At 42.9% G+C, this 14998-nt stretch overlaps 1 protein-coding gene across 1 annotated transcript in view; it reads left to right on the top strand.

Annotated features, from left to right (window-relative positions):
* LOC126470948 (aminopeptidase N-like) overlaps positions 1-14998 on the top strand; it is a 536862-nt gene that overhangs the window by 369555 nt on the left and 152309 nt on the right. Inside the window, exons 8-9 of the mRNA XM_050098998.1 lie at positions 1410-1566; positions 13913-13988. Coding sequence (XP_049954955.1) covers positions 1410-1566; positions 13913-13988 — 233 coding nt within the window. The remainder of the gene's footprint in view (positions 1-1409; positions 1567-13912; positions 13989-14998) is intronic.

The following is a 14998-nucleotide window of genomic DNA, read 5'->3' on the forward strand; positions in this document are numbered from 1 at the left end:
TTTGAAGAAACTAGGGGTTTTTTCATCGATTTTTCGTCTTCATCGACCAAGTAAAAATATTTATAGTTGATGGATAGGAATAAAAGTGGTACAACTCCTAGACAATGTAGTTAGCTTCGTCGAAAACAAAGAATCATGCCAATCGGTTCCGTAGATTTGAAGTTACCATACCGCGCGATAAAAAAAAAGTCATTTCTAGAAAAACGAGTTTGAAGTTTTGACTACATATAAATGCAATATTATGCAACTTACGTTCAATTTACTATTCCGAGTCCATAAACTAGTCCTTCCTCTTCCTCATAGAGGGCGTTCTGTTCGATCTGGGCCATCCTGCGCTGCTCCAGAGCCGCTTTTACGGCCCATGACAAGCGGTTTTCGGCCGCTTGAATCCGGTGGTCGTCCGAATGCTTGGTGAACCGCGTCGAATAGAGTCCCAGGGTGACGTCCATCGTTGTCATGGTCTTCAGAATTGCTGAATATCCTTCGTTGAAGCTGCTCACTGCCAGAAAAGTCGCAATCTCCACAGTCCTCGCACCAGGATGCAAATGCTTGTGGGCTAACTTCCAAACACACGCGTTCAAACTTTCATTTGAATTTTGTGTGTTTCCTCTCAAGCACCGGTACAATAACTCGTCCTCCGAAAGAAAAAAAACTGGTGCTCGAAAAAGGCCGATTTCAGGCTGGCGCATTTATTTGTTCAACCGCGAATAACGAACATTTTCGTTCCGTATTCGGAAATACCGTTTCAGGGGTGGATTCTAAATACTTTTACGGATCCAAAAATGCAATTTTAAAAAAATCGATTCTTTGAACCAAAAGATAGTAAACCTCCCCTCAAAGTCCAGGGGACCATCATAAATCGCGGTGAATTCAGTGAAATTATTGTCTTCGAATAAAAGTGTCATTTCTGTTCGTCACAATGCTTATTTTTTTTTATTTACGTCCTGGACTATACTAGTTCTTTCTGCTTATGGTTCAAGTTTCATCGAGTTGTGTTACTAGGTAGTGTAACATCATGCGAAAGCTACTTTCCTCCTTAAATTTTCGCCTACCAGCGTAGTTTTAAGGGTATACTGATGATGACTAAGCTAAGCATCACCATTTATGAAACTTTTTGATTTATTTAATTTCAGTTCAGTGAAAAAAAAAATAGCTTAGTCAGTACATAAGTTGTCCACAAAAGATCAGCCTCCCTGGTTCGAGTTCCGATCCTATACACAGTTTTAATCTGCCAGGATATTTCAAGTAAGCCCACACTCCGCTGCAGAGTGAAAATTCATTCTTTCTTTGTGTTGTTACGCTGTCACTTCTGTTGCGCAAAGACGTACTAAGTATCTGAACCAGCTGCATTTCTTGTTAGCGTTAAGGACGCAGACAGAAGCAATAAGAGAGCCATTTTGTGTGCGCAGATGCGGCCGGACTGGCAGATGTGGTCGCGGTTCGGCGTGGACGTGACGCAGTCTGCGCTGCGGGAGGACGTGCGCGGGCAGCGCGCCGCTCTCTACGCGGACGCCACCACACCAGCAGAGATAGAGGACCGCTACGACGAGGTCTCCTACCACAAGGGTACGCCTTCCTCTCAACTACACACTTAAAATAATGTAAAACCTTTTAGGTTCGTTTTTACAATTAAGTCAATCAATATCATGCTGTCCGAGAGCACAATGTGGCATTCTTTCGCTGTATAATGAAGGACTTGATACGATGCCATATAATATGCATGTAACCTATTGAGATCTTACTAGGCACTGAATTGAGAATTTCTGCAAAGAAGGCGTTTCAATAATACGAACGACATTTGTTTAATCACGAATCTCGGAAACACAAACGGCCAAGTTGAATCGGAATGACGGGACAGATGCATTTCAACAGGCTTGTTCTTTGGTAGCAACATAAATAATACAAAAACACTAGTGTTGGTTTCTGAACAGCCTCATTTATTCGGCAGCTAATACAGCAGAGGAAAGGAAACACAGTACTAACCTGACTTTAGCAGATGTTGGAGACCATCTACATCTGCATGGATACAAATCACATTTAAGTGCCTGGCAGAGGGTTCATCGAACCACCTTCACAATTCTCTATTATTTCAATCTCGTATAGCGCGCGGAAAGTACTAACACCTATATCTTTCCGTACGAACTGTGATTTCCCTTATTTTATCGTGGTGATCGTTTCTCCCTATGTAGGTCGGTCTCAACAAAATATTTTCGCATTCGGAGGAGAAAGTTGGTGATTGAAATTTTGTGAGAAGATTCGGGCGCAACGAAAAATGCCTTTCTTTGAATGACGTCCACCCCAAATCCTGTATCATTTCTGTGACACTCTCTCCCATATTTCGCGATAATACAAAACGTGCTGACCTCCTTTGAACTTTTTCGATGTACTCCGTCTGTCCTATCTGGTAAGGATCCCCCACAGCGCAGCAGTATTCTAAAATAGGACGACAAGCGTAGTGTAGGCAGTCTCCTTAGTAGATCTGTTACATTTTCCAAGTGTCTTGTCAATAAAACGCAATCTTTGGTTAGCCTTCCCCACAACATTTTCTATGTGTTCATTCCAATTTAAGTTGTTTGTAATTGTAATACCTAGGTATTTAGTTGAATTTACGGCTTTTAGATTAGACTGATTTATCATGTAACCGAAGTTTAAGGAATTCCTTTTAGCATTCAGATGGATGACCTCACACTTTTCGTTATTTAGGGTCAACTGCTAATTTTCGCACCATTCAGATATCTCTTTTAAATCGTTTTTCAATTTGTTTTGATCTTTTGATGACGTTATTAGTCGATAAACGACAGCAAAGGGCCTATAACACTACCTTTGGGAACGCCAGAAACCACTTCTGTTTTACTCGATACCTTTCCGTCAGTTACTACGAACTGTTACCTCTCTGACATGAAATCACAAATCCAGTCACATAACTGAGACGATATTCCAGAAGCAGGCAATTTTACTACAAGCTGCTTGTGTGGTACAGTGTCAAAAGCCTTCCGGAAATCCAGAAATACGGAATCGATCTGAAATCCCTTGTCAACAGCACTCAACACTTCATGTGAATAAAGAGCTAGTTGTCTTTCACAGGAACGATGTTATCTAAAGCCATGTTGACTGTGTGTGACAATAGATAGTTTTCTTCGCGGTAAGTCATAATGTCTGAACACAATATATGTTCCAAAATCATGCTGCATATCGACGTTACCGGTATGGACCTGTAACTAAATGGATTACTTCCATTACCTTTCTTGAATATTGGTGTGACCTGTGCAACTTTCCAGTCTTTGGGTAAGGATCTTTCTTCGAGCGAACGGTTGTGTATGATTGTTAAGTATGGAGCTAATGCATCGGCATACTCTGAAAGGAACCTAATTGGTATACAGTCTGGATCAGAAGACTTGCTTTTATTAAGTGATTTAAGTTGCTTCACTACTCCGAAGATATTTACTTCTACGTTACTCACGTTGGCAACTGTTCTCGATTCGGATTCTGGAATATTTACTTCGTCTTCTTCTGTGAAGGCATTTCGGAAGGCTGTGTTTAGTAACTCTGCTTTGGCAGCACTGTCTTCAATAGTATTTCCATTGCTATCGCGCAGAGAAGGCATTAACATACTTCACATACGACCAGAATGTCTTTGGATTTTCTGCCAGGTTCCCTTGGCACTTCTGGGCACTGGTCAGCAAGCTGTTGAAGGTGGATCGGAGATGGACTGCTCGAATTGCCGCAGTCTCATCCGAAATGTTCTGCTGCGGTTCTTGAAGGCTATGAGGGCTGTTGCCATACACCCTAGACTTGAGAGCTCCCCATAAAAGGTAATCGCACACTGACAGGTCAGCTGACCAGGGCGGCCAGCTAGGGCCGCTACCAGACTGGCCTCTACTAACAACTCTGTCAGGCGTGAAGATTTTATAAATGTGCTCAAAGGTTCGGACAGCTATATGGGCAGTTGCTCCATCCTGTTGGGTCGTGGTTATATGCATACATTCACGTCCAAATAGTATCCACCCCCTCACGCCGACTCCCTTCTCTCTCCCCCCCCCCCCCCCTCCACACACACACACCACCATCAACACAAAAAAATAGTGTAAGTCTCTACCTTTTCTCATATATAAATTTCTGAATTTGTGTGAACGAAGTAGCGTGAAAACTAACAGTCTCACAAATGTTAAGGAATTCTAACCCTTAATAAGCTACATGTTAACACAAGATACTTTGTATTTGCTTGCTAGAGGGTCTGCCCATGTAGATACGTTTGCAGCCTTAACGGTAACATTCCAGCCAGCTACAGGTACATATGCACAGGTTACTTTATGTGCTAACAACAACAAATGCAACACGGTTCGTGACTTCAGAGGTAGGACCGGCAAACCACAGGAAGTTGAGTAGGCCAAGGCAGAAAGGAAAAGACACTCCATTAGGGAAAAAAAAAGATGATTTCCCGGACATAGGCGGATAGACGGAAACCATTGAAAGAAATATCATATCCCTCATTTATACACTTTTGTAGCCATACTTTACAGACCAGCGTTCACCATAGCTGTGCTTAGTAAACTGCTGATGACTGTGAGTGCACACTTTGATATCATATTGTGTGCGACGAGGGCCTTCCGTCGGGTAGACGCTCGCCTGGTGCAAGTCTCTCGATTTGACGCCACTTCGGTGACTAGCGCGTCGATGGGGATGAAATTATGATGATTAGGACAACACAACACCCAGAAAGTCTCCGACCCAGCCGGGAATCGAACCCGGGCCCATAGGATTGACATTCTGTCACGCTGACCACTCAGCTACCGGAGGCGGACTTCATATCCTGTGATTTTTATCAATGTTGTGTCAATCTGATGCTGTTATTGTGTCGAATACTTCTCAAATTTTCGGACGTATCGTTTCCAAAGGCCATATTTTTTCAAACTGCAGTTTCTTGGATGTTATGACAAAACAATGGACTATTCAATGGTGTGAACAAATTACACCGGATACCAAAAACAAATGAAGCACTCAGAAAGGGAGGAGGAAAAGGAATGAAACTTCACGGATTGAGGGAGTGTGTGATCTTACACTACTGGCCATTAAAGTTGCTACACCACGAAGATGACGTGCTACAGAGGCGAAATTTAACCGACAGGAAGAAGATGCTGTGATATGCAAATGATTAGCTTATCAGAGCATTCACACAAGGTTGGCGCCGGTGGCGACACCTACAACGAGCTGACATGAGGAAAGTTTCCAACCGATTTCTCATACACAAACAGCAGTTGACCGGCGTTGCCTGGTGAAACGTTGTTGTGATGCCTCGTGTAAGGAGGAGAAATGCGTACCATCACGTTTCCGACTTTGATAAAGGTCGGATTGTAGCCTATCGCAACTGCGGTTTATCGTATTGCGACATTGCTGCTCGCGTTAGTCGAGATCCAATGACTGTTAGCAGAATATGGAATCGGTGGGTTCAGGAGCGTGATACGGAACGCCGTGCTGGATCCCAACGGCCTCGTATCACTATCAGTCGAGATGACAGGCATTTTATCCGCATGGCTGTAACGGATCGTGCAGCCACGTCTCGATCCCTGAGTCAACAGATGGGGACATTTGCAAGACAACAACCGTATGCACGAACAGTTCGACGACGTTTGCAGCAGCATGGACTATCAGCTCGGAGACCATGGCTGCGGTTACCCTTGACGCTGCATCACAGACAGGAGCGCCTGCGATGATGTACTCAACGACGAACCTGGGTGCACGAATGTCAAAAATCAAGGTTCTGTCTACAGCATCATGATGGTCGCATCCGTGTTTGGCGACAACGCGGTGAACGCACATTGGAAGCGTGTATTCGCCATTGCCATACTGGCGTATCACTCGGCGTGATGGTATGGGGTGCCATTGGTTACACGTCTCGGTCACCTCTTGTTCGCATTGACGGCACTTTGAACAGTGGACGTTACATTTCAGATGTGGCTCTACCCTTCATTCTATCCCTGCGAAACCCTACATTTCTGCAGGATAATGCACGACCGCACGTTGCAGGTCCTGTATGGGCCTTTCTAGATACAGAAAATGTTCGACTGCTGCCCTGGCTAGCACATTCTCCAGATCTGTCATCAATTGAAAACGTCTGGTCAATGGTGGCAAAGCAACTGGCTCGTCACAATACGCCAGTCACTACTCTTGATGAAGTGTTGTATCGTGTTGAAACTGCATGGGCAGCTGTAGCTGTACACGCCATCCAAGCACTGTTTGACTTAATGCCCAGGTGTATCAAGGCTGTTATTACGGCGAGAGGTGGTTGTTCTGGGTACTGATTTCTCAGGATCTATGCACCCAAATTGCGTGAAAATGTAATCACATGTCAGTTACAGTATAATACATTTTTCCAATGAATGAATACCCGTTTATCATCTGCATTTCTTCTTGGTGTAGCAATTTTAATGGTCAGTAGTGTATTTCAGTGATTACAGTATACAAAGAATTTCGCAGTATGAGCCCACGTCAGTGCAGTGTGGTACCCCCTCTGTCCTGGATGTATACAGTGATTCGGCCAGGAAGGTGTCATAAAGCCATTATACAATCATCTTAGGCAAGCTGGTTCAAAACTATTTTAACTGATCCTTGATATCCTGGATACAGGCACGGGAGCGGAGTTGACATTCGAGCTGGTCCTATCGGCAATAGATCCGGGGATTAGCACGGCGATACCGTCCGATGAGAGAAAACACATGAGGAGATAGGATGTCTGCGACGTACTCTTGCTCCGCCAGAGATTCTTTCAATCATTACCAGCTGTGTCTCGAAGTCTTCTCCCATGGCTCCCTACAGCACGATGCCAGGACTAACACCACTGTGCCTTTCCTAAACACTGGAATTATAAACCCTCTCTCTATGTCATCGACTATGGTCATCTGGGGTAGTGAAGAAGTACGACTCATTGCTGAACACCATGCGCTGCCATTCAGCAGCATTCCCGCTCGCAGCGACACGCCAGATTTAGTCGCTAGTTTTGTGATGTTAACGCAGGTAATGCTCGCTGTCTATTTCCTAGTCCGGTTGCTGGTAGTAGCAACCCAATGGTGCGGTATGACACAGGAAGTTTTAGGTAGTCCATTACCTATTCTCTGACCTCAGGACCAGATGTGTAGGGGTTGCGATGACCATGGTGTACTATTTCGTAGTCTTCTCTTGTGGTGGTCAACAGCAACCTTTACGACGATTATACCTGCTCTTACGTTCCTATGCGGTCAATTATCGGGCCACTGTCACATCTGAATGCCCCACAAACCCGAAAAATTTAATTAACCATACGACAAGTCCTCTTAAAGCTTTGTCTGGTACTAGACATCCTCATATTCTTCAGTGATCACTCAAAATTTGAAGCTTCTCACGCCTCTTATGTACCCTACCAGGCCTGATAACAAAACTAAACACAAACAACACTAATGCACTGTAATAGCTGTTCTACCTGTCACAGAGTACTGAAGGCTCTTAATCATTTACATACCTGCCGATGAGGTGGTCATGTATGAAGTCACACTGACATGCGACTATGTCTTGCGAGTGCCTCACTTTGTGTTGGGCACTGTATTGTTACACAAAAATATTTTATTTATTTTATAGTAATCAAATAATTTATTATTATTTTAATATTAAAACATTTTATATGCGTTTGTTTTGTTATCATCGCTAAAATCGTACACGTCTTTGTGTGCGTTAGAGGTGAGGGGGAGACAGTAACAAATCGTGAATCTCACTGCCCTCCCCCTCCAAACCGAACCCTCGATCCGTGCCTGTTGTTCTGTTTGTATTAAGAGGTATTTTTAGTGATAACAACTTAGCTATCAACAAAAACACCTATTATTATCATCACAGACCCATTCCCAATGAGTTCACAGACACGGTACATGCAGCCGTGCTTCACCAAAAGAAAGAAATATTTCAGTAACTGTTAGTTGTAGCACTTACATCGAGCAACAGTATTTTAACTGATCAGTCAATGCACCACCGTTGCTTACTAGTAATCTATCCAATCCGACATGTCGAAATATGTGCTGCAATTTTTTACACAGGAAAATACACCGAAATGTGGAATCCAATTAATGTTCTCAAACTTGCAATGATGAAATATGAAGAACATGGTATGCAGTCGAAATAATCTCTTTTGAATACCTACATATATGTTATTTATTAGCTAATTTCTTGGACGTACATTCGAATGACGTCGACATTTTGCTAGAAAATGTGGAAACATTAGACGAAACTGGAAATAGCTGACAGTTTTGTGAATTATGGTTTGAATGATGATTATTATGCTAATTAAAGGCCACATCGAAAGCACAATACCTTCCTAGCCAGAGGAAAATGTATACGGTAATAACAATTAGTTTCAAATAAAAAGCTGTACATTTTTGGTTAAACGAAGGAAGGGGAAAACGCATGAAGTTAAGTAGTATGGAAAGCCAGTTTCATTTTGGAAAACCTCAACTTGAATTGTATAAATTGAAGAAAGTATGAAATACACGCCAAAATGAAACTTTAAAAATTGTGAAAGAACAATTGTTCGAAAGATTTAGACCTGCTCCTAAAAGTCAATGGACTGTTACCGAAGGAGATCTACGTGACTGGGCCCTCTGAATTGCAAGTGAGATTAATGTTATTGATTTCCATGTTTCTTCGACTTAGTCAAACAGATTCATGAAATTATACAGAAAAGGAAATCGGAAAATGACGAATTTTTCTTCAAGTACGTAAAAGTGTAGACGAGATGTGATTAATACTATAGAGAATTTCGTGGTTGACGCAAAGACGAAGCTTCTTGCTATCCCCTAAAATGCTGTGTACAAAGCCAATCGGACAGGTTTCGCATAAGAACTGCGTGCAGACCACACTTTACCATTTAGAGAGAAAGAAAGACAAAGTCGTTTGTGCAATCTGTGAATGCTATTACGCATTCCTATACAATTGCTGTGATAGTATCAGTGGATTACTGTTTCCGCAGGTTTATATTTGTCTTCAGGACCCTCAAGGTAAATTTGGACCAATAATTAAATAAAAGGACTGTTTGCTTGCATAAACCTTGTAATCGACGTAGCAAAATGTGCAAACATGGAAGAGAATAATTTTCTATATTACATCCTAAACGTCTTGTTACTAGTTGCAGCAAATAATTTATTGCTTTTGTTGGGCTCTGGGCCTGGATGTAACATCACATTTGTCTTTAGGAGGATGGCGAAAAGATTTAGCCTCTCGATAAAGAAATTTTTTGACGTTGTAAAAGCCGGCCGCTGTGGCCGAGCTGTTCTAGGCGCTTCCGTCTGGAACCGCGCTGCTTAAGTAGTTCTAAGTCTAGGGGACTGATGTCCTCAGATGTTAAGTCCCATAGTGCTTAGAGCCATTTGAACCATTTTTCGGCGTTGTAAAGCATTTTTCAGTAAACTGTCGGCCAGTATAATTTCTGATAGTTCTTTGTCATTTCAGGTTTATAAACGGAATAGTATTGTTAAACTTCAATCATTTGTGCAATGTCAGTAGTTTGCGTCACCAGGTTTTAAGAATTTGATCAATTATGCCTGGTACGCAGCACAATATGCAGAACAATCGCTATGATCATTTCTTAATTCAAATGGCTCTGAGCACTATGGGACTTAACATCCGAGGTCATCAGTCCCCTAGAACTTAGAACTACTTAAACCTAACTAACCTAAGGCCATCAAACACATCAATGCCCGAGACAGGATTCGAACCTGCGACCGTAGCAGTCGCGCGGTTCCCGACTGAGGCGCCTAGAACCGCTCGGCCACCGCGGCCGGCGATCATTTCTTACTCCATCCCAATTCTGTCTAAATAAAATTAGTAATTACTGAAATTTGCCTAAATGCATTAATTTTTCTTTTATCAGATTTGTCTGGTATACCGATAATGTTTTGTTTTCGTCATTCAATAGACAATGCACATTTTTGTGAAGACTGCTAGAAACAATCAAGAAACAGTTTCATTGTTAATAAAATATACATTATTCAAAAATTATCATAAGAACTATACTACAGAAATTGTTATAAAATACTTCCTCAGAGCATATTAAAGTCCTGATTGATGTAAGTCGTCTGTAATGTAGCATTGTACACTACCTCGATTTTCTTTCCTCTGCTAGACACTTTTGTAATAGTGACATCTGCAACAGTTTAGCTAACGATATGAACTGCAGGGTATTCAAAGAATTAATGATTTTAGACATTTTCAGTATGGTTAAAGCGCGTTACTAACCCGTCTAGTTTATGCCAATACACCAGCTGCCGGAGCGTCATATGGCTGTCGTAGCCTGCCTGCGATTGTGTTGATTCCCGCGCAACACTGGGCATAATACTTGGGTCGCATATGAAAGTCACTATCTAACCGGCTGGTTAAAATGGCTCTGAGCACTATGCGACTTAACTTCTGAGGCCATCAGTCGCCTAGAACTTAGAACTAATTAAACCCAACTAACCTAAGGACATCACACACATCCATGCCCGAGGCAGGATTCGAACCTGCGACCGTAGCGGTCGCTCGGCTCCAGACTGTAGCGCCTAGAACCGCACGGCCACTCCGGCCGGCTCACTATCTAACTACAAGGTAGGAAACGCTTTGGCTGGTTCAAATGGCTCTGAGCACTATGCGACTTAACTTCTGAGGTCATCAGTCGCCTAGAACTTTTAGCTCATATTCCTCCACTGATATTTAACGAATAAAAAGTGCCTTTGGGGAAAAAAATTATTGACCAGTTGTAGAATGCCTATTCAAAACAAGAAAAATTATAATTCATCGACGATGTATCCTCAGTTCCAGTTTTTCTGTTCGTACATTTTTAACCATAAACGCGTGAGCTATGATTCTGTAGAGGGCAAATCATTCCATTTTATGCAGTTTTTCATTTTATGTATGTAGGGTTAACTAAAAGCTCTTCTCTATTCCGTCTTAACTCATGTTTTGTCTGAGGCTGCAAAATAAATGGAAGCTCTCTTGAGCCAAATGAGCATCTCTGGTAGTACATATGATACAACGTCACTCCATTATGATTTAAATTTTGTCATTTCCAGTTTCGTAACCTGCAATTTTTTCTTCCAGTTCGAATGAATGAGCACCATAAAATGGGCTGCGAAAGGGATACACAGAGTTTACGGTCCTCTCTTGTGTAGCATATGCCTTTTTCCTGCCAGAAACTCCGTATTTCTAACATGGAAATCATATGCTTGCATCACTCTATTTGAATCTGGAAAATTTAATCAAAGTGTAGAAGCAACTCGTGAACTAATTGAAACACTTAAAGACATAATACTTAAACAATTTTCCAAAACAAACATACTGCTCAACATAATTAAAGGATTACTTTTTAGAAACCCCGTAATTATTTCCCATTGCGCCGTATAAGATTGAAATTTGGCTCATACAACCCTAGAATGTTCCTCTGTAATGGTGCAAACGCGTGGTGCCTGCGGCGTCATCCTTGGGCTCGACGATGCTTCAGACAGCAACGTGTCAACACATTTGAAAAAAGACCAGAGCTCTGAAGTTCATATGAGGTGTAAGGTGGGTCAGTGATGTCACATCAGCACCAAATTTCACCACAAATGTGCCGAACGCCTCCGTGGACGTGTCACTGCATGCGAAGGTCGTCACACACCCTTTTACCATCCCTTCTTTTGGCGCCTCCGCCATGAAGGTTACAGCCGCGACGCCCAGGGTTGAAATCACACGGTTTTCTTATGTGTGGCCTAGGACAACGTTTCAGACACACCGCCGCTCAGAATCTACACGGAAATGCCTCATAGGGTGGCACAATGGGCATCAATGAAATTACTCTTTCTCTTAGGGCGTTGATTCCCACACATTTTGCGGTTGAAAATGCAAATTCGCAGTGTGATGACGAACAGGACGACATTATTGACAATCTTTGATACTACCGACGCTTCCCGGACGCTTCAACCCTTCTCTAAGGACATCATGGGCTAGCATCCCCAATGAACGTAATCGCACCCTGCTGGAGTCCAGCACGACTGCAATTTTTGTGCTGGTGTCAAAGTCAAAAACCATTCGACGAAACTTTAACGTGATCTGAAGCAGCAACGAGTCCTTACGCTTTTTCAACCCTCGTATTTCACGCTCTCCTGTGGCGTGAACATGAAGGGGTGCGACACTGACATATGCGTGAACAAAACGGCAGAGTGATTTCCCTAAATCACTCCAGGCAAATGCCGGGATGGTTCCTCTGAAAGGGCACGGTCGACTTCCTTCCCCATCCTTCCCTAATCCGATGAGACCGATGACCACGCTGTCTGGTCTCCTTCCCCAAACCAACCAACCAACCAAAACGGCAGAGGGTCCCTCTGCGGCCTCCCAGTTTGACAATACTGTTGGTAGCCACGTTTGCTGAACACTTTAAAGATGTACCTGCACAGAGAAAAGCCTTGATTGTGTCCTCGCTACCTGCTAGTAGGCATGTCGGAACAGAGAGGTGTCAAGTGATTGTCTATCTAGAACTCTTGTAACAGATTTTCTCTGTGCAGATATCTTTTTAAATTGCTCATCAAACGCAAGCAGCTGGCATTGGGGGTGTTGCCGAACTGGGGGTGTTAGAGGGATCCTTTGCCGTTTTATTCACGCATGTGTCAATGTCGCACACCTCTGTGATCACATGGAGGGCTGAAAAAGCATAAGCACCCGCCCTGCTTCGGGTAACGTTCAGATTTCCTCGAATGGCTTTTAACGGTTCCTTGTGGTTCCACACTGTATACAAGAGCAAAAATTGCTGTCGCACTGCACTTCAAAGGGATGCGATCACGTTAAGTGGGGTTGCTGGCCCGTGATGTCCTTAGAGAAGGATTGAAGCGTCTGCGGTGTCAGTAGTGTCAAAGATTGTCAGAACGTCGTTCTGTTGGTCATCGCACTGTGAACTGTCGTTATCGACTGCAAAATATGTGGGAATCAACGCCTCAGTGGAGACGGTGGTCTCATTGACGGGCATTATGCCACCCTGTGAGGCCTTTCCATGTCAATTCTGAGTGGAGGTGTGTCTGAAACATTGTGCTAGTCCACACATAAGAAAACGCGTGATTTCAACTATGGGCGTCGTGGTTGTAACCTCCACGGCTTAGACGTCAAAAGATGACACGAAATGTGGGTAAGAGGGGGAGTGACGACCTCCCCATGGTGTAACACGTCAACAGAGGCGTTGGGCAGAATTGTGGGGAAATTTGGTGCCGATATGACATCATTAACCCACCTTAAATCTTACTTGACTACTGAGCTCTGGTCTTTTCTCGGCGTGTGTTTACACCTTGCTGTGTGAAGCGTCGTCTAGCCTGTGGGTGACGTAGCAGGGCGGCACGCTTTTGCATCTTTTCAGAGGAAGATTGTAGGCACTTTTGAGCCAAGTTACGAACTTATTCGTAGCAATGTGAAATAATTACTAAGTTTCTAAAAAGTGATCCTTTAATTCCGTTGCGAAGAGTAATAAAATAGTCGCCAGTGCGTATAACAGGAAAATGAAACGTATATATTTAGAAATTTTTAATATAAATTGTAAAAGGCTATATTTTTTGACCTGTTTCGATGCTAACAATGTTACACGACTACAGACTGTAATAATTAGAACAATAACTACCATTAAGTAGAAAATTCTGGTTGTGTTATTTACTAATAACTGAATACAGTCGACAGAAAAATCGTAACCGTTTAAACTATTGTGAAGGCATGACTTCCTGTGTTAATAACCTTACTTCCTTAACAATTTATTCTTATCAGAAACTGTATTTTACTTTACCAAAGATATTTCATTTTGAAATCATCAGAAAGTGCAAGCCCAACTTTCACAGTACAGCAAGGTTAGTACCTTCAGCACACTTCTTCTAAATTGGTAACTGATGGAGCTTTTCTATGTTCTCTACAGGAGGCGCCTTCATCAGAATGTTGGAATCCTTCTTGGGAAGAGATGTGTTGCTCAGGGGAATCCGCAATTTCCTGGAGTGAGTAAACTATTAAAGATTTTTTTATATTTGCAACCTTTCTTCCTCAGCAGCTATTTCAATCATATTTATCATGCAGATTTAAAAAATCCTTGTTTTTGCAACTGAACATTAAATTGCAAAAGACGGAATTTTTCGCATTACACATTTCATGACATAACACCGTTTGCAGTTAACATGCAGTGATTCACTGTTTTTAGCTCATTTCATTTACTAACTAGTGTTCGTCAACAGCATTATAGAAAGTATTTAAAGAGTACAAATAAGTACAATCACAAAGAGTACAAATAAGTGCAATCACTTCATATATGAAGATGGCATCTGTTATTTCGGACATGTCCGAAAGAACAGATACCATCGGTGACCGTGCAGCTCTCTAGAATGAAATGATGACCCTAAGCTGTCGACAGGCGTTGATATACATCAACGGGGACAGTTGAAAATGTGTGCCCCGACCGGGACTCGAACCCGGGATCTCCTGATTACATAGTAGACGCTCTATCCATCTGAGCCACCGAGGGCACAGAGGATAGTTCGACTGCAAGGATTTATCCCTTGCACGCTCCCACTGAGACCCACATTCCCAAATTAATGTTCACACACTACATTCGTAGTGCCCCTGCCCGTAACACTCATTACTCGCGGTAGACAACCTTACAGAGTCCCGTAAGAGTTAGGGCAATGCGTGTGCATCCGCACAGAAGAAAAAGGTCAATGGCCGGCTAGCCTTAACTATATGTCCGAAAGAACAGTTACCATCTTCATATATAGTTAAGGCTAACCGGTCATTGACCTTCTTTCTGTGTGGGTGCATACGCATTGCCCGAACTCTTGCGGGACTCGGTAAGATTGTATACCGCGAGTAATGAGTGTCATGGGCAGGGGCACTACGAATGTGATGTGTGGGCATTAAGTTGGGAATGTGGGTCTCACGGGGAGCGTGCAAGGGATAAATCCCTGCAGTCGCAGTATCCTCTGTGCCCTCGGTGGCTCAGTTGGATGCCGGCATG

This window comes from Schistocerca serialis, chromosome 3, assembly GCF_023864345.2.
Source record: "Schistocerca serialis cubense isolate TAMUIC-IGC-003099 chromosome 3, iqSchSeri2.2, whole genome shotgun sequence".
Lineage (NCBI taxonomy): Eukaryota > Metazoa > Arthropoda > Insecta > Orthoptera > Acrididae > Schistocerca > Schistocerca serialis.